General features: G+C 42.7%; 3 protein-coding genes, 1 long non-coding RNA gene and 1 other non-coding gene across 6 annotated transcripts; 3 read left to right on the top strand and 2 right to left on the bottom strand.

Annotated features, from left to right (window-relative positions):
- Positions 1-423: 423 nt before the first annotated feature.
- Positions 424-10,517, bottom strand: LOC112072681 (uncharacterized). The gene is made up of 2 exons (XR_002894366.2): positions 10,249-10,517; positions 424-924 (listed from the first exon to the last, which is right to left on the bottom strand). It is a non-coding gene; the product is annotated as an uncharacterized lncRNA (long non-coding RNA).
- On the top strand, positions 2,730-2,801 carry trnag-ucc (transfer RNA glycine (anticodon UCC)). The gene has a single exon. It is a non-coding gene; the product is annotated as a tRNA-Gly (tRNA).
- LOC112072680 (DNA-directed RNA polymerase II subunit RPB4) lies at positions 7,246-8,597 on the top strand. Its single transcript, XM_024140069.2, has 4 exons — positions 7,246-7,526; positions 7,624-7,804; positions 7,927-8,022; positions 8,190-8,597. Exons 1-4 carry the CDS (start codon positions 7,451-7,453, stop codon positions 8,266-8,268), a joined length of 432 nt encoding a protein of 143 aa, XP_023995837.1. The 5' UTR covers positions 7,246-7,450; the 3' UTR covers positions 8,269-8,597.
- LOC112072679 (dual specificity protein phosphatase 14) lies at positions 8,589-9,469 on the bottom strand. Its single transcript, XM_024140068.2, has 2 exons — positions 9,364-9,469; positions 8,589-9,260 (listed from the first exon to the last, which is right to left on the bottom strand). Exon 2 carries the CDS (start codon positions 9,231-9,233, stop codon positions 8,721-8,723), a length of 513 nt encoding a protein of 170 aa, XP_023995836.1. The 5' UTR covers positions 9,234-9,260; positions 9,364-9,469; the 3' UTR covers positions 8,589-8,720.
- Positions 9,591-21,778, top strand: LOC112072678 (uncharacterized). Of its 2 annotated transcripts, none has more exons than XM_024140067.2 (4): positions 9,591-9,696; positions 19,168-19,861; positions 20,130-20,379; positions 20,627-21,778. In XM_024140067.2, exons 2-4 carry the CDS (start codon positions 19,209-19,211, stop codon positions 20,873-20,875), a joined length of 1,152 nt encoding a protein of 383 aa, XP_023995835.1. In that variant the 5' UTR covers positions 9,591-9,696; positions 19,168-19,208; the 3' UTR covers positions 20,876-21,778. The 2 variants fall into 2 exon arrangements, with proteins under 2 accessions (XP_023995835.1, XP_023995834.1); XM_024140066.2 differs by lacking the exon at positions 9,591-9,696 and adding an exon at positions 13,239-13,377.
- Positions 21,779-23,899: the final 2,121 nt, after the last annotated feature.

Here is a 23,899-nt window from a genome sequence, read left to right as displayed (position 1 = left end):
TGAGGTTGAGAAACGGTTTGATAGCACCATCTAATGGCCAAACCCATTCGTTACCATGGAAGAAACATAGGCTATTGCTAGAGATGCGGTTCCCAAGTGTATCCCAGGCGTCCTACAAGTTGATATAATTTACTTTATTGTCCATGAGGGGAAATTTGTCTGGGATAAAGAGGGGCATCATGCAATGTGTCAAACAGGATTCCTTCTTAAATTCCTAATCAGATACAATAAAGCCAATCCTAATGTATGTTTATGATATGAACTTGTAGGAGACTTGGGACGGAGGGAAGGGACAGACATCTGTATTATCCAGGGTGGCGGGAACAGGGAGGAAGTTAGGAGTCCATTAAATGTAGACCAGCTTCCGATTGGATTATGCAGGGTTGTATACATGTGTAGAATTTTTTGGMACAATCTCTGAAATTCTGTTCTGAACTACTTTATTAAAAGTACCCCAAAGAAAAATACACATTTAAGGCAATAAAACATGTGCYCAAATTTGAAAAGACAATGTATTAGATAGAAAACATAAAGCCCATTTAAATCATCAGTAGTCATCAGGACAAGCAGTACAGGGCACTACAGAGCATTAGGCCTTATTTACACCCTACGCAAGTATGCAACACAAGCAATTAGCATTTGCATTGCGTACATGCGTACGGTATGCTYTTCACATTGAGTTAGAGATTAGAACATCTTGTTTAAAATGAACGGTTGACCAACATGTCTGATGTTCATCTGTTGCGGGCAGTGTTGCTGGGAGTGGTGGGATCTGGTCATGTTTTAAGGTCTGGAGCCACGGTGGACATAGCACTCAGAGGCACACAATGACGGGCCAGATCGGGTGTCTGTTGTTCAGAAGCTAACAGACACCAGTATGACGGTAACGTTGTCAGCACATCCTCGCTTCTGAACACTCCCATTCTGAAATGATAGAGCGAGAAAGAGAGAAAGAGAYAAAAAAAGAGAAAAGAGAGAGAGAGAGAGCCCATCAATACACCAACACAGAGCAGGTCAAGGATATCACTAGTACAAATCAAAGAGTATTTTCCTTCATCAATCTACATGCACTACCGCAAAATGACAAAGCAAAAACAGGTTTTTAGAAATGTTTCTGCAAATGTATTAATAAAAATACTGAAATATCACATTCACATAAGTATTCAGACCCTTTACTCAGTACTTTGTTGAAGCACCTTTGGCAGCGATTACAGCCTCGAGTCTTCTTGGCTATGACACTACAAGCTTGGCACAACTGTATTTGGGGAGTTTCTCCCATTCTTCTCTGCAGATCCRCTCAAGCTCAGTCAGGTTGGATGGGGAACGTTGCTGCACAACTATTTTCAGGTCTCTCCAGAGATGTTTGATCGGATTCAAGTCCAGGCTCTGGCTGGATKYCTKAAGGATATTCAGAGATGTGTCCCAAAGCCACTCCTGCTTTATCTTGGCTGTGTGCTTAGGGTTGTTGTCTTGTTGTGAACCTTTGCCCCAGTCTGAGGTCCTGAGCGCTCTAGATCAGATTTTTATCAACGACCTCTCTGTACTTTGCTCTGTTCATCTTTCCCTCTCCCAGTCCCTTCCACTGAAAAACATCCCCACAGCATGATGCTGCCACCACCACCACCATGCCTCACCGTAGGGATGGTGCCAGGTTTCCTCCTGACYTGACGCTTGGCATTCAGGCCATAGAGTTCAATCTTGGTTTCATCAGACCAGAGAATAATGTTTCTCATGGTCTGAGAGTCCTTTAGGTGCCTTTTGGGAAAACTCCAAGCAGTGCCTTTTACTGAGGAGTGMTTTKCGTCTGGCCACTCTACCARAAAGGCCTGATTGGTGGAGTGCTGCAGAGATAATTGTCCTTCTGGAAGGTTCTCCCATCTCCACAGAGGAACTGGAGCTCTGTCAGTGACCATATGATTTTTGTTCACCTCTGACCAAGGCCCTTCTCCCCCGATTGCACAGTTTGTCCGGGCGACCAGCTCTAGGAAGCGTCTTGGTGGTTCCAAACTTCTTCCATTTATAATGATGGAGCCCACTGTGTTCTTGGGTACCTTCAATACGGCAGACTTTCTTTTTTTTTTGTGCCTTGACCAAATCGTTTCTTGGATGCACCTGGGCTCAATTTCGAGTCTAGTTGCAAAGTGTCTGAATACTTATGTAAATAAGGTATTTCTGTTATTTTTTCCCTTCGTGTTATTGTGTGTAATCCATTTCAGAATAAGGCTGTAACGTAACAAAATGTGGATAAGTCAAGGGGTCTGAATACTTTACAAATGCGCAGTAATACCACTAGAAATGAGAAACAAAAACTGTTAGATAATATTTGTTCCGGTAATGTAAGCTAGCTAGCTATGGAAGCTCTCTCCCTCTCTTTGCAAGCTATCGACTTCAATTGGAAGTTGACTTGCAAACCAAAACCAGGCTAGCCTAGCGTTCATAACTGGTTTAGCAGGGACGAGCTCACATTAGCTGGATTAGCAAAATAATGTAATTTGATTACYACACCTTAAAACAAGCAACATTAGCACATCTGTATTATTTAACCGTGACCTATTTTCTAGTATGTTTGTCAATTTTCTGTTAACATTTAGCTAATTATAAGTGTAATTATGTGTCTGATATGTATATGGCCAATTTTTTTAAAAACAACTAAACTTTAATCAGGTATTTACACAAAACATAAAAATTGCTACTTTAAAATCAGTCGTGTTTATTTTTAAGTCATGTCAGCGTTGGTGGTATAGTGGTGAGCATAGCTGCCTTCCAAGCAGTTGACCCGGGTTCGATTCCCGGCCAACGCAATTCTTTTTGTACTGTCTGAGCCTGCATTTTTGGAAAAGCATTTTGGCTATGTACAAACAATTTTCTACATGTTTTTTTTCTCCAAACAATGAACCGGCACAAAAGTGCCAACAATGCAGCACTGAATGAAAATGGTCAGCGTTGTAATGTAATCGTCAACCACCTGGCGACATCCGACGACTTGTCTCTAGTCGAAATCGGAAGCTATTTCAAGCTTTGTTTTATTAGCGTCTCGGAAGCAGCATTAAGACATCCGGATTTCGCCTTCAAAATAAATGTCCGCGATAAAACGCTATGCGTATGATACAAAAGCAATCTTTCTTGCAGCTTTGCATAGTGCATTATGTTAAAAAAAATATAACTACATGGGGTGAAATCTAAATAAAAGAGAATTACTACTTTATATAAGAGAATGAATATTATAAGGTGGAGCACATTGAGAAATGGTTGGAGATTAAGTAAATGAATGTAAAGTACATAATAGCCTACCTTAGTCCCCATTTGGGCCAATCKAGATAACTGTGTGACTTACACATTTTAGATCATTACTATAACTGCTGATTTGGGCCAATCAGAGTAATTTTGTAATGCCTGATCTCTATGGTAAGATGATCTTTCACCCAAGTTTCGTCTATGACGTCTATGGTTGGGCCAAACCAAAAACCACCTTACGTGGACGTGGAAACCAAGGCCGATCTGGACTGCACCAAAAAAAGACGGCCGGTCCTGACCCGACAAAAAAAAAATACGTCCAAAAGACTTCGGCCCTTGATGACTGGGGTGCAGCCCACCGTTTGTAAAACAGGCTGTTGCATTGGCTTTAATAGTCCAGATTCCTGTGACTAATCAATTTGGCTATTTAAACTTCTGAATATCAGCTACCTAACTTTCAGGAGTTATCCTGAATCTATTTGAAATGTGTTTACACAGAGGGAAATGCAAAATTGCTTTATTCTTCGCTATGATCAGCTCGTCAAATTGACGGATACAAACTTGAAACCACTGACCATGACAAATATTTTTGTATTTTACATTGACCTGTCCTGTTTTAAGGATATGTTGTCAACATGTCAGCAAATGTTTTATTTGATTTGGGCGCCATTAAAGTTAGGCTATTTAATCGGAGAAACCTGCTTGATGTAAAACGTGTCTATCATTACATTGTCATACATTTTATCTCCAACCTGTAGGCTACAGAAAAGCCCACGAACACTTTCTACCATATACTACATGATTTATGTTAGACGATTTTTTTACGGAAATTGGTGGAGCTCGGCAACGATGCGTCTCTCCAACAGCACCCTGGAGATGCACGCTGAGAATGTACAAGATAAATAATTGACGCCCATCCATTTGACAAAGTGGGCATTGCTTATCACAGGGCGGCATCAGCGTTCACCTAAAAAGCCCATATGCCACTGGTTGAGAGAAATTTACATGGTTTTTGGGCAGAATGATTCGTTTTTATTTGTTGTTGGTGCGTCTTGGTCAGTTTAGCACAGAAAATGCCGCTTAATGAGCGAGCCGGCCTTGCTATCTATTGACTCACGTAGCCTTTTATAGACCTTATGCTATTTTCCTATCGTCCCAATCCAAATGAAACAAAATCCTTACTCCTGTCTCGCATGAAAATTCCTAACTTTAATTAGATATTCCATAGGTTGCATTGTCAATGCAAATCTGCTATATGCATGTCAAAATACCGCTATAACATTTCCCCAGCTTCTTTGCGCTGTCTGGTATTGCTGACCATACGAGAGCGTCAGTAGGGAATGTGTGATCAACAAACGGRATGAGAGTAGATAAAACKGAGTTYGTCCTCGTTAAGTAGCCCTAATGATAGAGTAGGCTTAACTTTGATCGCCAATGACATTGTGAATTGCGAAACAGGCCGTTAATAAATTCCGTGAGTTATCATGTTTCTCAATTAATTTAGTGCATTTCAGRAGTAGGCTATTTCGACACAGAGCGCGCTCAGGACGCACAGAGCACATCCCGAGTAAAATATAGCGTTGTCGAATCATACAAACTTTAACTGCAGTCAAACAAAAGTAAAATGACCAAAGTTGCTAAGCTTTCTAGATAACCAACAACGAATTACAGAATCTCCTATTTGGCWAAATCGAGTTGATGATTATACAGATAGCAGATCAACTCATGAATAAAGGGAGATGAAGAGAGAATTGTTGAATATCAAGGTATCTTAATATCAGTTTCACTTACTGTGAAATCTTTACATAGTGGCACAGCCAAGCCGGAAATGTGGCGTAGTGACAATCTTATTTTGGGATAACCCTGGCATAGTGACCATATCTTGGTTTTAAACGCTTTAAAATGGGCACTTAGGATGTTTGCGGTATTTCCCAGGATTCTRTGTATACATATGAATTARTCCCGGTATTGAAATTTAGTCGATTTTCAGGAAAATATAAATCCCTACAGGCCAGCAACACTATTATTTAGAACCCCATGAAATGACACCATATATACATTCTAAAGACCCTACTGAGTATTCCCTACAATAGTTTTACTGTGGCATCCAGAATAGTTTTTGCTCTATAAGCCAATATGTATTCCATATACAGTGCTTTCAGAAAGTATTCAGAATCCTAGACTTTTTCCACATTTTGTTASATTACAGCCTTATTCTAAATAGTTGTTCCCCCTACATCTACACAAAATATCCCATCATGACAAAGCCAAAACAGGTTGAGAAATMTTTGCACATTTATTCAAAATAAAACAGAATTATTACATTTGCATAAGTATTCAGATCCTTAAACTCAGTACTTTGTYGAAGCATCTTTGAGTCTTCTTGGATATGAAGCTAAACGTTTGGCACACCTGTATTTGGGGAGTTTCTCCATTTCTTCTCTGCAGATCCTCTCAAGCTCTGTCAGGTTGGATGGGGAGCGTTGCTACACAGCTATTTTCAGGTCTCCAGAGATGTTCGATCGGGTTCAAGTCCAGGCTCTGGCTGGGCCACTCAAGGACATTCAGAAACTTGTCCCAAAYCCACTCCTGCGTTGTCTTGGCTGTGTGCTTAGGGCCTTTGTCCTTTTGGAAGGTCAACCTTCGCCCCCAGTCTGAGGTCCTGAGCGCTCTGGAGCAGGTTTTCATCAAGGATCTGATGAGATGGTTATCCTTCTGGAAGGTTCTCCCATCTCCACAGAGGAACTCTGGAGCTCTGTCCGAGTGACCATTGGGTTCTTGTGTAACGGATGTGAAATGGCTAGCTAGTTAGCGGGTACGCGCTAGTAGCGTTTCAATCAGTTACGTCACTTGCTTTGAGACTTAAGTAGGGTTTCCCCTTGCTCTGCAAGGGCCGCGGCCTTTGTGGAGCGATGGGTAACGATGCTTCGTGGGCGACTGTTGTTGATGTGTGCAAAGGGTCCCTTGTTCGCGCCCGAGGTCGGGGCGAGGGGACGTACTAAAGTTATACTGTTACACTTTGTCACCTCCCTGACCAAGGCCCTTCTCCCCCAATTGCTCAGTTTGGCCAGGCGGCCAGCTCTAGGAAGAGTCTTGGTGATTCCAAACTTCTTCAATTTAAGAATATTGGAGGCTGCTGTGTTCTTGGGGACCTTCAATGCTGAAGACATTTTTTGGTAACCCTCTCCAGATCGGTGCCTTGACACAATCCTGTCTCGGAGCTCTAAAWAKAWWWTTATTGGTTACATACACGTGTTTAGCAGATGTTATTGCGGGTGTAGCGAAATGTTTGTGCTTCTAGCGCCGACAGTGCAGTAACAACACACACATATCTAAGTAATGTAATTKAGACTATATAAATTGACACTTCCTTCAACCTTGTGGCTTGGTTTTATCTCTGACATGTACTGTCAACTGTGGGACCTTATATAGACAGGTGTSTGCTTTTCCAAATCATTTCCAATCAATTGAATTTACCACAGGTGGACTCCAATCAAGTTGTAGTAACAGCTCAAGGATGATCAAAGGGAACAGATGCACCTGAGCTCAATTTCGAGTCTCATAGCAAAGTATTTCTGTTTTTTTATTTTATACATTTGCAAAAAATCTAAAAACCTGTTTTCACTTTGTCATTATGAGGTATCATGTGTAGATGAATGAAGAAAAACATGTATTTAATACATTTTCGAATAAAGCTGTAACGTAACAAAATGTGGAAAAGGGGAAGGGGTCTGAATACTTTCCAAATGCACTGATTTGCATTGTGGCCAATGGAATGGGTGGAGTAAAATATATGTATTCAATATGTATTCCATATACATTGATTCGCATTGGGGGCATTTATTTTACATTGGAAAATGTTTTAAAACCCACATTTAATGCTTATTAGACAAWTATTTTTCATATATCGAATAAATACTGGTAATTGACACTTTTCTACTATTACGTGGGGGACTTTTAAAAGTCTAAATACCATGACCCGGAAGTACTTTTTTGTGTTGCTATGAGACACTGATTTTTGTTAGTTAGCAGCCTCCTCTTCCTTGAATAATTTGGAGTTTCGCCTTGATAATGTTTTTATAATGCCAAAACATTTATTAGGCGCCGATATAGGCGCCATTTGGTTCAGAGCAAGCAACTGGATATCAGCTTTGTGGCTTTTTATTTTACTGTAACGTTAGCTAGGAAGGTTAATTAATTAATTGCTACAAGCAGCATGYCGTCCGGAGGCGGTTCAACAACAACTGTCGGAGATATTGAGGAGGACGCTTCTCAGTTACTTTTCCCCAAAGGTTCGTATCCCGCTTATGATAACTATATTGAATATAACGATTCACTTAAGGTATTTAGCTAGCTAACTACATTAAAACACACCTGTGTTCTTCAAAGAGTTCGAGAACGCGGAGACACTTCTAAACTCCGAGGTACACATGCTTCTGGAGCATCGCAAGCAGCAGAACGAGAGTGCAGAGGACGAACAAGAGCTATCGGAGGTCTTCATGAAAACCCTGAATTATACTGCACGTTTCAGCCGGTTCAAAAACAGAGAAACTATKGCCAGTGTCCGCAGGTCAGTGTAGCTGTTGTCACTATCACAACCAAAAACCAATGTCAATACCGTATAAAATACAATATATATTTTATATGGTGGTAACTTTGTGATGACTGAAATTATTGCTCTGTATCCTATAGCTTGCTCTTACAGAAGAAGCTGCATAAATTTGAGCTGGCCAGTTTGGCCAACCTGTGTCCAGAAGCAGCYGAGGAGGCCAAAGCCCTCATCCCTAGGTAGGACCTGCTGTTACTGCCTCCTCCCATATCACCAGACTCTAAATCTTGTATCTATTTGGMTAGCAGTTGGCTCTTGACCATGAAATCAGGTGTAAATGTTTGGTATAAATTTACTGACAGTAGTTGTGCTGTTGTGTACTGAAGCCTGTTTGTTCTGTCTAAAGTCTGGAGGGGCGGTTTGAGGATGAGGAGCTGCAGCAGATCCTTGATGACATCCAGACCAAGAGAAGTTTCCAATACTGAAGACAGTTCCTCCTCTGGCCGGTTCTAACCTAAACCCATAGTTATGTCAGAAAATACTGGGCTCTGCTACCCACCCAGAAGGACACTGTGCATCCTAAATGACACCTTATATAGGGTGCCGTTTGGGATGCAACGGGACTCTGACCTCCAAAATGGACTTGGGGGGTGTATCGACAGCCGAGGGGTGCGTCAGGCACGGCAGATCCGTACATTCATTAAAGAGATGATACAGCTCCATTTAGAAGACCATACCAAGCTAGGATGAATACATACATTACTAAATGTAAATACTTTATAAATAAACATCAGATTTATATTTGTTTTTTATAGCAATTGGTTTTATTTTCTCATATACATCTATGACAAATCCCAAATAGCACTCTTTTCAGTTTAGGCKCTTGTCAAAAGTAGTGCACTACATAAGGAATAGGTGCCATTTGGGACACATACCATCAGCCATTCACACAGTAAATAGCCTCCTGTCCATCCAGAGCCTCGGGCAGCACACCACAGGAGGTAGCAGCCATCCTCACAGTATTCTTCCCATAGAGCCTCCTCTCATACTCCATCAGCTGTCTCCAGAAACCAGCATTGGGCCGGATATGAGGTCTGTACTTCAGGACCCACTCATGGGCCTGGCGCAGTGATACCCCCTCATACCTCATCAGGTAAGCCATGATCAGGGTAGGAGAACGGCTCCGGCCTGCAGTGCAGTGGACCAGCGTACTACCTGAGTGGTTGTTATGGACACGTTCTGCAACAGCATCGAAGTAGCAGGCCAGGGGGGCGTGAGGCTGGTCCAGTACGGGTACCTGGAAACATTCCACCCCCTCGTACTGAGGAGAGGGGTGCTCTGCTGTGGCGTTGACTATCAGAGTTATGTTCTTACTGTAGAGACCGGTGGGCTTTAAGACTGTGTCCACACCACCCAGATACAAAGACTGGGTGATCTGGGAGAATGACATGGGGAATGGACATTGACGGCTGTCTCACTACAACAGAGAAACACGATTAAGTTGTAAAAAGATGCACAGTCTTTAAGTCAGCACAAACATGTGAATATCTTTACTTAATTGCGATTTGCCTTAAACTTACCAGAGAAGAAGAGCCGAAGCCAATATCGATTAACCTTAAAACACGATTTTTTTTTCTGTTTTACGGCAGCCGTTTTTCTTGTCGCATAGATTTGACGTAATTATCCACTTTCGTCACGTGACTGAATTGTCATAGAGGTGCATTCAATTCGCTTGAACGTTTGCTATGTTGAGGGACGGTTTATACTGAACGACTCGTTCAAAATGTTCTTCTACGTTCTTGAGCAGACTTTGATGTACGTTTGCTCCCGTGTGGCTTGAAGCAATGAATGACGTATTTAAAGGGCAGCGGCCATGCTGACAGCWTTCCACAACCTATGGTCGCGTTTGAGTGGTAAGGCCAAAGCAACCGAATGTAGACGAAAGTCGAGGGGAGCTGCATCTGTGACAGCCAAAAGTCAGACACTAATGTGGTTTTCCAACAGCAAGGCTCAGGTCAACATGGCTGTGTTAACGTTTTATTATAAGAGGTTTTTATAATTTAGAAATAAATATGTATCTAACCCCCATATCACACACTCACAAACTGAAATCATAATATAATGTGTGTACAAAACACCCTTTTCATTTATTTTACCTTTATTTAACTAGGCAAGTCAGTTAAGAACAAATTCTTATTTTCAATGACGGCCCAGGAACAGTGCCTTGTTCAGGGGTAGAACGACAGATTTTTACCTTGTCGGCTCGGGGATTTGATCTTGCAACCTTTTGGTTGTTAATCCAACACTCTAACCAATAGACTACCTGCCGCCCCATGATACCTGCCGCGACCCTAATGATTGGTTGACAATAGAACCTCTCACAATGCAGGAGATGGCTGCAGGATGATCAAAATCAACAACAAAACAATGTCAAATGTGCTGAATACAAACGGTGTAGACCTTACCATGAAATTCTTCTTCAGCTGAACTTCTTCAGAAGTTCCAGCTAGGCAGGCTAACGTTAGTTAGCTAATTAATTTGCTAGCTATCATACAGTAGGTGTATGTTAATAATTATATAGTTAATATAAGTAGACATGCAATCATAATTGACTGTAGCGCATATAAAGCACCCACCCAGCTACCGGTAGCTGAAAACACAATCGTCGAGTGATGAATTTCCGGGCAAGGGCGGTCCATTTAAAATTCATTCRTTCCTCCCTCGCCCTGCAAGTGTAAACTTGTCAAACGTCATCAGAAGTGTCCACTTAATTTGAGGGCTGAGGGGAGAGGGTGTGCCTTTTAAGTGTTTGGAATGCAGCCGGTGACCATCGACTTGACAAAATGGATGGCGCCCAATGACTGTATATATGCCCACAACCCCTCCGCGTTTTTCAACTGGTTGTTCAGTACAGCACCGTTTCTGTTCAATTGAACGTTCCAGAACATAAAAACAMACTGAACACAGACCCATTTTGATTGTTTCTTGGGCTGCATTTCAAACATGTATAAGACACCCTCTCCCCTCAGCCCTCAAATTAAGTGGACACTTCTGATGACATATCATGAGTTGACACTTGCAGAGCAAGGGTGGAATTAATTCAATTTAATGGACCGCCCTTGCCTGTTATTAGTCATGATGGAACTACTGGTAGTTGCACAATTTCTAACTTGTTTACATTTGTTTTTACTTACACTTGTATGTTGACTTCTCTCCATATTGATTTTGGTTTTAAGTTTTGGTTGACTTTTCTTAGCCAATGTACAATCATTGCAAATTGAATTATGGGAGAGTGAACAGAATTTTACATTCGATCACAAACGAGGGCTGGGGGGCTTACTTGCCAACTTCCCTTGCTTGGGTAATTGTTTGGACCAACGACGGCAAATATGGCCGTAAGTGGAGGGTGTATTTTACGTGTTTGGAACGCAGCCTTAAACTAAAAACCAGAGCTGCCAACTCCCACGCATTGGCCGTGAGACACGCATTTGACTCAGGATTATAGTGGAGCTGAATGGAGAGATRGTTCTCCACGGAGTTTATAAAACTGTAAAAAGAGCGGTACGGTAACGTTGTTTTATGTACAATGTTGTCAACAAAATTAGTTTGCGGTTACTCCCGTCCCTATTGCAGACAGAACGCAGCATTTTGACAGCATGTACTAAAATCGATGTAATCCACACTACCATTAGTCCCCTCGTTTGGTGATTGGCATTTATGCTGTGACAACGAAAAGGCAGCAGACAGACCTACAATATGTTTTAGGAGGGAAATTGGGGGGACCTATGTGTAACRATGAAAATKATTTTGTCAAACAGATTGTGAACCCAAAAGTGTCAATTTGATTCTAGATGGGGTACAATACATATACAACGATTTGGGTAGAGTGTAGGGGCAGATTTATGTCATATTTGATTCAGTAGATTTTATTAGCTATTTACTTTATTTAATCTGATCAGTGGAACAATTCTAATTCTTAACAATGGGCTAAAATATAGAGTAATTACTGTGATTCTCAGCAAGAACACTACTGTTATTCCCCACAATTATTTTATTATTCCACTTCTTCCCAATTTTGCCAGAGTTATCTCATATTTGAAATCTGATGCCTACTCTTGTCTTTGAAAATTAATTATATGAGGCTATGCATTTTTGCAGCCAATTATGGACAGTTTTGAATAAATCATACAAATAAGCATGGGATATTAAATGCTCCAGGTATCAAATATAATTTTTGACATTATAGATGGTAGGGGGACTCACAACTCATAAAGGCATAATATTTTGTCTATGTAGAGTAAGATGATGGCAAGGATCTTCAACTAGTAGACATAAACCGCCTGAATATTGATATTCATTAGACTTTTCTTGAAGGTTGTGTGATCTTGAGAAATTAATTGTTATAACAAGAACATTTTCAAACACCCAGCACTTGGGAAACATAGATCTGGGGTGGCCAACCCTCCTGGAGAGCAAGCAGGATTTTCTTCCACTCCTATTTTAAAGAGAGAGTTTACCCAATGACAAAGTATAAAATGTTTGTGTATTGTCCTTGAAAGCAGTCTATGGACAAGCAGACTGCAATCTATGATTTGGTTACCCACTGCCATCAACCATTAATATTTACAGAGAGCCCTGTGGAGAGCCTTGGTGTAGTGGTGACACTACCAGGTGGAATGTGTCGCATACATACTTTCCACCTGAGAAAAGGGATAATTCCCTGCTTCCAACCTTCCCACTGTTTCTAGCATTTGCCTGTCTCCCTATCTCATTTCATTACTGTCTGAATAATGTGTCAAACCACCTAAAAAAATATATGTGGAAAAAAATATGAGCATAATTTTGAGTGTTCATTTAATGTTCAAAGCATCCTGAATACACCTAATAGTACACTATGGTCATAGGCCTCAAAATACATAGATTTGCAGGAAATTTGCTTTAAAACAGTAAAATCTTCCTGGGGGAGAACTCCCAGTCTAGGGATTGTGCCAAGGGGCAATGAAATTCACAAAGTATATCTCAATCCAAGCTTTCTTCAAAAGTTGGCAGCCCTGAAAAACGTATTTTTAAAATAATTTATTCAGGAACATTATTTGTTTTTTTTTTATCCTGTTATTCATAAGATGGTTAAGAGATGTAGTAATATGGTTATTATAGTGTAATAAAGKTGTATAGCCTAATACAGATTTACATAGGACTATGTATTTTGTCTCACTTGGTGCTTTCAAGACAACTGGGAACTCGGGGGAAAAACGAGGTCAAATCCTTACTTCGGAAAGTCGGAGCTCTAGAAAGATGCCCGAGTTTCCGACTTTGAATTCCGAGTTGAAAGACAATTCAAAATATTTTTCCCAGTCAGAGCTCTGATATTTGTTTTTAACGCGACTCTGACACTAGACATGTTCAGGACATGCCCGACACACACACACACACACACACACACACACACACAGAGCAGCAGAGCAGCAGCAAGCCAATCGGATGAATCTGACGTGTTTGTCATGAGATAGTGACTCATGCAGTAGATCTTCAATTCCGCTTATGAACCAGTTTTACTTTCATACACAACTCTCGACTAGACAGAACTTCATCGGGTAAGCAACAATTTTATTTTGTGGAATACTATTCTGCTCAGTAATTTAGTAGAAAAGGACAATGACAATGATAACATAGGTCTGCTGTATTCTWTCTAAAACTATTKGTTTGAAACGGCCAAACAACCCTTTAAACACACAGTTAGCTGGGATTATTCTATCACACCACTCCAGATAAATCAAGACCATTTAGCTCACCTGGCTGTCGAAAAAGGAACCGAATGTAATGTGTGTATAGTTTCTGTTCCTTGACTCRTACACTCTTAGAAAAAGGGTACTATCTAGAACCTAAAGGTTCTTCGGCTGTCRCCATAGGAGAACCCTTTGAATAAACTTTTTGGTTCTAGGTAGAACTCTTGGGTTCTATGTAAAACCCTTTCTACAGAGGGTTCTACAGTGCCTTCAGAAAGTATTCATACCCTTTGACTTATTCCACATTTAGTTGTGTTACAGCTTGAACTCAGAATTGATAAAAAAAATAAAAAAAGACATTTTTTCAAATGTATTGAAAATTAAATGGAGAAGTATCATACTCGTGAGTCAATACTTTGTAGAAGCACCTTTGGCAGAGATTACATCTGAGTCTTTCTGGGTAAATCTAAGAGCTTTCCACACCTGGATTGTGCAACATTTGGCCATTATTCCCCCKAAAAATATTCAAGCTCTGTCAAATTGTTTGTTGATCATTGCTAGTAAAACATTTTCAGGTCTTGCCATAGATTTTCAAGTAGATTTAACCCTCCTGTTGTGCTTCGTTTCATGTTAATTAATTCTGTGTTCCCGGTKCAAAATAACCGCCCCATTATAGCTGATTATAAATCCATAATAATACATATATTATCACATAATGTTGTGTTAGATCTTTTTATAAACTTAAGTTCTTGTGAACATTACACGTTTTGAACTTCTATTTGCTATTTATGGCCTATAGGCCTCATTGACCTGAGCTCATACAACTCGTTTTTGAGTTAAAAAAATCCATGGATTATTTTGACTATAACAAATACAGATTAAACATATTGTGCTATTTATCACAGACTACTTTGTGTCAAAGTTTAACAGGGACTTTCCTCCTCACCAGTGTCATGATCAAAGATATGATCAAGAGCCTCACATACAGTATATTGTTTGATCATTATGCTGCCACAGAATGAATTGTGAGCATGACCTCAAAAAAGCTTTATATACCAGAGCTGCAAGAAAAGTTATATTTGTTATTGAAACAATGTTGCGATTGTTTGTGAGAATGCCAATAGGTGTGGTTCCCGTGGGGGAAAGATTCTATTGGGGAAAGGTTCCCGTGGGGGTTGACATGGAAGCCAAGAAGGGGAGTTAGGTGTGTGTGTGTGTGTGTGTGTGTGTGTGTGTGTGTGTGTGTGTGTGTGTGTGTGTGTGTGTGTGTGTGTGTGTGTGTGTGTGTGTGTGTNTGTGTGTGTGTGTGTGTGTGTGTGTGTGTGTGTGTGTGTGTGTGTGTGTGTGTGTGTGTGCGCTCAAACACATGCATGTGGGGGTCTGGGAGAGAAAGTGTGTCCATCTGATGAATGGGCATGGGCCTGAACTAAATTTTATACACTAATTGTAGTCTCACCCATTCATTTCTAATGACCGGACCGGGAACACCACAGGTGTACAAAGTTAAATAAAACACCAAAAATGTAATGAACATCATCAAAATGTATTTTGTGTGTTCAGATGCCCTGTGTGGACAAAGTCATGGAACCTTATGACAATCAGATTAAATGAACTAAGAGAGAACTTGTAAATCGGTCCAATTCGACTGGAACACAGCAGAAGGATTAAGTCAAAACTGTAACTCAGGCCACTCAGGAACATTCAGTGTCTTCTTGGTAAGCAATTCCAGTGTATATTTGGTAGTGGTGTAACGGACCGTAGTTGATCCGTGATCCGTATGGATAACCCCCCACAGTTCGGCACGCATGTGCTTAAACCATCTGTCACATCTGCTCCTGCAATGTCCTCTACTGCTCATCCTGTGTCTCCTTGACCTGCCGCCACTCCCCCAGTACTCTTCCTCTCCCTCTCTCTCTCTGTGTGTGTGATTGTGTGGGCGGAGACAGGTGTGCTCAAGTCAGAGCAGATCCCCACCAGCTGCAACCTGTTCCATAATCAAGACCTCTACAAATACTCAGCCTTGCCACTTCCACGCTGCCAGATCGTAATCTCTGCTCAGTCAGTCTACGTTTCTAGCCGTTTGTTATTATTCAGATCCTGTTATCCTGTTGTGCCTGTTTTCCTTGCCTGATGCTGTTTCCCGCTTTGACTCTGGTCCTTGTCTCCAGTCCTGTCTTCTTGGATTCCCCTCCGGATGATGGAAGGTCATCCCTTTTTGGGCGACATGGACAGCATGGGTCCCACCTTCTTTGAAGCGGGCGAAGAAGGTGTTTAGGTTGTCCTGGAGCGAGGTGTTGGTGTCCGTGATATGGCCGGCTTTCCCTACTACARGCGTCTTGTGTCTGAGCCGTTGAATTGCGACTCCACTTTGTCCTTGTACTGTAGTTTTGCCTCATTGATTGCCTTATGGAGGTCATAGCTGGTCTGTTTGTACACGTCCATGTTCCCAATCACCTTGATGTAGTTAAATGCGGAGGTTTGTGCGGAGGTTTGTGAATTCGGTTTCAGTTGTGCGAATGCTACCATCTATCCACGGTTTTGGTTTGGATAAGTTCTAATCGTCACAGTAGGAACCGAACATCTTCTTGTCCGCGTGATCAAAATAGTCTTCAAGCATAGATGCGATTGGTCAGACCAACCTTGAACAGTCCTTACCACGGGTGCTTCCTGCTTAAGTTTCTGCCTATAGGCGGGGAGGAGCAGGATGGAGGCGTGATCTGATTTGCCAAAGGGAAGGCGGGGGAGGTCCTTGTAGCCYTTCCCGGAGGGGATGGTCAAGCATAACAATGGTCAAGAATATTCTCCCTGCGTGTAGCACAGATGTGTTGATAGAATTTCYGGAGCTTTTTCCTCAGATTTCCTTTATTAATGTCCCCAGGTACAATAAATGTGGCCTCAGGATATGCGGTTTATAGTTTGCACAAAGTCCAGTGTAGTTCTTTGAGAGCTGTCACGGTGTCTGCTTGGGGGGATATACACGGCAGTGACAATKACCGAAGAAAATGATCATCTCGGGAGGTAATGCGGTCAGCATTTGATGTAAGAGCTTGAGTGGATGGGTGAGCTGAGCTAGTACAGAGAAATAGAGTTGAGCTGACCAAAAGCTCACACGGTGTGTGCGTGGCAGGCACCCTAATGCCGCATTCACGTCATGTTGGGAACTCATAAATACAACCTTCCTATTGGGAAAAATGCACGTGAACGCCCCTCCAACTTGTAATTACGACTAGAAAACTTAGGGATGACCTTAGGGATTTCGSCTGTCAATGGTGAGAATAGTTATTGCGTTCCTTCGGAGCTCTGAGCATGTGAACGCTCCAAGTCGTTCCTCCGAAGTAGACAAGTCGTTCCTCCYTGACGTGAACGTGGCCTAAGCCTCTGTACTACCCGGTGAGTGTGTGGAGCTGTGCGTTGCCATAAAAATCTAAGTTATTATTATTAGTCTAGCTCCACACATGATTTTGCCTCACAGGCTCCCCTGCCTGGTCTGGACAACTACACAGGCCTACCTGGGGGAAGGGATCGAGTATGGTTACATCCAAAATGGCATCCAATTACCTACAAAGGGCTCTAGCCAAAAAGTACAGCGTTATAAAGGGAATAGGGTGCCATTTCAGATGAAATCTGAAAGATCACTCCCAGGAAATGAACTAAGTCTACTACTACTTAGTCTGTACTATACTCACAACCTGCTACCCATCAATGTCCTTACTCCCTATTAGTCCCTGTCTTAATTCTAGATTATGGTCATGCTTTTAGTAGGGTTCGTTTGTACGTCTGACTCTGAACCCTCACCCTTCTCTCCAACACTTCAGAAATACTATCCAGTAAGTTCTGTTTAGTGGGCGGGGAGGAGCTAAGCAAGAACAGAAGACCATTAGAGCAGCAAACAGACAGTTGAACAGAAGCTAAAGTCAATGAGGCTCGTAATGATCAAACAAAGACATTTGGAGTATGTCAACAAAGACTCTCCCAAACCCCTCCCATAATCGTGTTCTCTGTCAGGATGGAGCAGATCCTCCCAGTGTCTAAGTTAGTTCCAAATGGCACTCTATTCTCTATGTAGTGCACTACTTTTGACCAGGGCCCTCTATATTGGGAATAGGGTGCAATTTGAGAAACAGCCTCTGTTGGGGTTGGCCTCCTAATACAGTGTTGTTCTGAGAACAGTTGAAGTCACACGATAGGGGGCATTGGGGGTTTAAATGCCTCCGTTGTGACTTCCATGTTCTCTCAACTTAGAGTTACTCAGTATGTAGATTGACTCTTTCTGTACCTCTGTGTATACCTCATGTCTGGCCAGCTTGCTATAGGGTGAGTGTCATGTCCATTACCTACCTTGCATAGAAGTAGGTTTGTTGCTTGTTTGGTCGTTTCGGTTTAGATCCGAGCCATCAGGACTCGAGAGTCTGCCCCTCAACCGCAGAAATTCATCTTTGCGTCCCAAGTGGCACCCTATAATGTTATAGTGCACTACTTTTGGCCAGAGCCCTATAGGCCCTGATCAAAAGTAGTGCTATAAAGGGAGTACGGTGCCAGTTGGGACACAGTCTACCAGTAGTCCCCTCACGTGCCGACGGTGATGTGAACCCTGATCCCTCACCTGCAGAACTGTTCAGTTCAGGGAATGCATTCCCCATTACATAGCCCTAGTTTAACCCCCACTGTACACCACCTGCTACGGGATATTTACTGATCTGTGAACTGGGCAGTGGAGGGGCACTGTAAAAGAGGATCAAATCCAATTGTATTTGTCACATGCGCCGAATACAACAGGTAGACCTTACAGTGAAATGCTTACTTACAAGCCCTTAACCAACAATGCAGTTTTAWGAAAATACCTAAAAAAGTAAGAGCTAAGAAAAATTATAATTAAGGAGCAGCAGTAAATAACAATAGTGGGGCTATATACAGGTGGTACCGGTACAGAGTCAATGTGCCAATGTGCGGAGGCACCGGTGTTGAGGTAATTTTGTACATGCAGGTTGGGTTATTAAAGTGGTTATGCATAGATAATAACAGAGTAGCAGCAGCGTGGAGGGGGGGACTCCTATGGCTTTTAAAAGCCTCTTGGACCTAGACATGGCGCTCCGGTACCGCTTCCCGCGCGGTAGCAGAGAGAAGTCTATGACTAGGGTGGCTGGATGGAGTGGAGTGACAATTTAGGGACTGCCTCTGACCGCCTGGTATAGAGGTCCTGGATGGCAGGAAGTTTGGCCTCGGTGATGTACAGGTTCACAAGCTCTTTACGTTGTAAATGGATTAGTCAATCACCACATACAGACTCGAAGGCAGAGGTAGCAGGAGAGATTAAATGGGTATCATTAGTTACAGACAGACTGTAAACCACCAACACACTTGCTAGCCCGTAGGGACCTAAAATTAATTCCCATTAAAAATCCTATTTTCCCTAAACCTTTACCCTAACCTGTAACTTAACCAAACTCTAAATCTAACCCTAATTGTAAACATAACCCTTAAAATTAAAATATCCTTTGTCCTTATGGGGATGTGGGAAATGTCCCCARAAGGGAGAATTATCCTTGTTTTACTATCCTTGTGGGGACTTTTGGGGATTTTAGGTCCACACACAACTTTAGGAATAGGACATATCATGTTTTTATATGCAAAAGTATCTTACTGCTCTATTTTATTTAGAATTTACAGAATCCTTCTAACTTGTTGAAACTCGCCGAACAATGACTCCCACCAAGACAAGCCAGGACGGCTCTCACCGTGACAGCTCAGTGGTTGCATCTGCCTCAAATAACCCCCCAACACAGATGRATATRAACAAAGGTTCCACCCTAACCTCTGATGGCTCAGGGGACTCAGCAGGGTGGTCAGCCACTGTGAAGACCTCAGCCTCCGGGACCACCAGAGCCACAGCCAGCCAGGCCAGGGGAGCAGGAGCAAAGACCACAGATACACGTTACGCCAAAAAGAACATCCCTACTGTCAGATATCATCCTGACATCACAGAGAAGAAACCTGACGCCCATCAGCATAGTCATAGCCCTGTCAAGAGCAGCCAGGTCAGGGGTAAGCCTTTGGTCTCTCCCCCCAGGATCAAAGCCATGCCCCTGGGATTAGGTCAGAAGATGGAYGGTGGCGTTGTGGAGGCGGTGGAGCTCCAGACCCGGGGCCAGAGAGAGAACCCCAGCTGGTTCGCCTGGCGTCAGAACCGCATTACAGCGTCCATCGCTCACCGCCTCGCCCACAGCCGCTTTGTCACTGGCAAGAGCCAGACCCCGCCTGCTTCCTATCTGGCCGCCATCACRGGCCGTGGCACCAACGTCAAAACCCGCGCCATGAACTGGGGCATTGAGCYGGAGGCCGAGGCCGTGCGGAGGTATCATTTATGTATTTACTGTAAATGTCCTGCGATTGTTTTAAATGGGTAGGGCGGCTCATAATAATTGCTGGAACGGCACAAATGGAATGGCATAAAGCCATGTGTTTGATGTATTTTATCAATCCACCCATTCCACTCCAGTCATTACCACAAGCCCGTCCTTCCCAATTAAGGTCCACCAACCACCTGGGTTTTCTATGGCTGTAAGGATGACAAACTAATTTCCCCTCAGAGATTAATAAATTACAATCTCATCTCTTTTCAGATATCAGAGCCTGAAGAGCAKGGCCCTGGGCCGGGCGGTGAGGGTGCAGGAGTGTGGCCTATTTATCGACCCTAAGCGGCCCTGGCTAGCAGGCAGCCCTGACGGCATTGTAGAGGACCAGAGGACCGGCCAACGGCTGCTCTGCCTGGAGGTCAAGTGTCCCTACAAGCACCGTCWGAACACTGTAGCCCAGGCCTGTAGAGAGGACCCWGKCTTCTGCCTGACGATACAGGACCAGGGTGTGGAACAGGTTTGTTAGAACATGTTTGTTGTATCATTGTACTCCCTGACGTAGGCTATGCCAAGATTGATATTTTTTTTCTTCCGAACATACTATCATAATAAAGGCATTTTAATTATATGAAGAGTGCCCTGCCTTGGTCCCCCTTGTGACCAGTTAACCCCTTAACCAATGAGCATCTTCAATCTATAAAGATCTGCCTACTAGTGTATTCTAGCAGCGCTTCCCAATTGTTATTTTCTTCTGTCCTCTACAGGTGAGGTACCATCTGAAACCAGACCACACCTACTACACCCAGATCCAGTGCCAGCTGGCAGTGACAGGGTTAACCGAGGCTGACCTAGTGGTGTTCACCCTGAAGGAAACAGCCATCATCCCTGTGACCTTTGACCCTATGTTCTGGGACGACACGCTGGTCAAGCTGGAGATGTTCTACACCGACGCTGTCCTGCCCTACGTCAGAGACAACGGACTGGACGTACCAGCCATGAGGCCAGAGGAGTAGCTAGCATGCCTGGACACTTAACACAGCTGGTTGGTTCAGGATGTCAGATATAGAAGTCCTGAGACTGTAGTTGTGTCTGTGGTGAAGGACTGGTCTGGGTAGGGTAAGTGGTAAAGGGCAATGGAGACTGCATAGATAAGTGGTGGAGGAACCTTCTGCTTTTGTCAGGTAGGCTTAGAGATTTGAACCTATCACTTTACTGTCAAATATTTGAATGTAAATAAACCATGCCTGCCTTAAGACATTTCAGATACCTGGAGCTGATTTCATGTGTGCAGAGATCAACCTATATCATCAGTAGTGTGGCAGCTGACCAGAGCATAGAGTAGTTGTGCTGGAGATCGGTTGRTTAAATGGACACTAGAAGATTACATGCTTAATGATCGTGGTGCTTTGCTCCATTAAAACAAGACCAAACCACATTATCTGGTCTGGTGACTGATGTTGTTGTACTATGTAAGGAATAGGGTGCCATTTGAGACACATGGACAGGTTTCTGAAGACTGATTTCTCAAAATAGGCATTTTCATTTAAGATGTAAAATATTGTCATGCCAGCGACTGACTGTCAGTTGTATAATTATACAGTGCCCAGTGGATGCCTGGCACTCTTCCAAACACGTTATGTACACAGTGCACATAGCATTAAGAACACCTTCCTAATATTGAGTTGCTGTTGAGCATGAAAAACCCAGCAGCGTTGCAGTTCTTGACACAAACCGGTGTGCCTGGCACCTACTGCCATACCCCATTCAAAGGCACTTAAATCTTTTGCAGGTGTTCATAATGTTTTGTACACTCTGTGTATATCAAATGGTAAACCTTTAGTAAGATGTAAATAGTTAGCTTTTTTTTGTTGTTGTTTATTATATGTGACACATGCAGTAATAAAGGTCAAGGACTAGCTCGTTAGTCTCATTGTTATTCTGTTTACATAATTACATATTATTTTCACAAGTACCTTGTACAACACTAAGTAGTGAATTGAACATACTAGTGTAGATGAGCCAATACAAGCCCTTAGGTTCAGTGATGTACCAATGAAGAGATGGGTGGAGGGAGTAATTAAGGGAAGGGTGGATGGAGCCTGATGGGATAAAGGGATGGATGAAGGTAAGGGTGGATGGAGCCTGAAGGGATAAAGGGATGGATGAAGGTAAGGGTGGATGGAAAGATGAAGGGATGGATGAAGGTAAGGGTGGATGGAGCCTGAAGGGATAAAGGGATGGATGAAGGTAAGGGTAGATGGAGAGATGAAGGGATGGATGAAGAGATGAAGGGACAGGTGGGGGTAAATGAGATTAGCATGTGAGAAGAAGTTATGTTCAGCAGACGGTTACCAACCACATCCATCTTTCACCCCTGCCCTCCCTCCATCCCRCCATCCCCTCTCCTGTAGCCCCTGATTCCTTCCTGAGAAGACATGATTGTCTGTGAATGGATGGACATTGTACAGTTCTGGAGACAGTGATYGGCTCTTACAATGCCTGGATAGGTATTTTAAGTATCAGCTAGCGACATCATGGGCCGGTTTCACAGACGGGGCTTAGATTAAGCCWGGAGTAGGCCTTAATGTGTACTAGTTAAACTAGGCCATTTAAGTAGCTTTCATGAACGTAGCTTAAATTTGGTTTAGTAAGTCAGAGTCCTGGAGTAAGGTAAGTAAGCCTAAATGAGAACACCTGGGTTAAGCCTGATTAGGTTAGGTATGAGCACATGCTGTTGGTCTAATMGTYCTCATAAAAACCCGGAATGGAAAACACCATTACTGGTGTGAATCTTGAGAAAAACAATGGCAGATGCCAAAATAATTTGTTCAAAAAACTTTAGTGAGTATGAAAAAATGCTACTAAAACAAATTTTGTCAAACCATRRAGTTATTGAAAGTAAAAACCGTACTACTGCTACTGAGGAAAATAAAAAGAGTGGTTGGGAATTCAATGKAAATGWAACCACAAGAAGAGTACAACAACTTCAGGTGAGATATCTTCATTATTATCAGTATTTCTCATATTCTTATTTTTGTGACATCACTTATATTGAATGATATCTGCCTTTATCGATTCTGTGGAAGAACCTTAAACTGGCTTTAGAATGTAGAGATCAGAAGAGTGATTTACTACTGGTGGTGGACCACCAAAAAAAAGACAAGACCGATGAACTGAGTGACTTGCTGTCTGGAATAATAGAGTACCAGCAACCTCTGGATGGTATACCAGATGATGACCAACCATGGTTACCAGAGGATGACAACCTCTGGATGGTATACCAGATGATGACCAACCTCTGGATGGTAAACCAAGGATTGACAACCTCTGGATGGTATCCAGAGGATGACCAACCTCTGGTGGTATACCAGATGATGACCAACCTCTGGATGGTATACCAGATGATGACCAACCTCTGGATGGTATACCAGAGGATGACCAACCTCTGGGTGGTATACCAGATGATGACCAACCTCTGGATGGTATACCAGATGATGACCAACCTCTGGGTGGTATACCAGATGATGACCAACCTCTGGGTGGTATACCAGATGATGACCAACCTCTGGATGGTATACCAGATGATGACCAACTCTGGGTGGTATACCAGATGATGACAACCTTGGATGGTATACCAGATGATGACCAACCTCTGGGTGGTATACCAGATGATGACCAACCTCTGGATGGTATACCAGATGATGACCAACCTCTGGGATGGTATACCAGATGATGACCAACCTCTGGGTGGTATAAGAATGATGACCAACCTCCGGGTGGTATACCAGATGATGACCAACCTCTGGGTGGTATACCAGATGTGACCAACCTCCGGGTGGTATACCAGATGATGACCACCTCCGGGTGGTATACCAGATGATGACCAACCTCCGGGTGGTATACCAGATGATGACCAACCTCGGGTTGGGTGGTATACCAGATGACCATTTGGACAGTTCAGATGAAGAACTGAGCACAAATGGTACAGATACCAAGAAAGTAAATTGGTTACTTCCTTTGGTAAATATATTCCACTG

The sequence above is a fragment of the Salvelinus sp. IW2-2015 genome, unplaced genomic scaffold (assembly GCF_002910315.2).
Source record: "Salvelinus sp. IW2-2015 unplaced genomic scaffold, ASM291031v2 Un_scaffold1999, whole genome shotgun sequence".
In the NCBI taxonomy this organism is placed as follows: domain Eukaryota; kingdom Metazoa; phylum Chordata; class Actinopteri; order Salmoniformes; family Salmonidae; genus Salvelinus; species Salvelinus sp. IW2-2015.
This window is presented reverse-complemented; position numbering and strand designations above follow the sequence as displayed.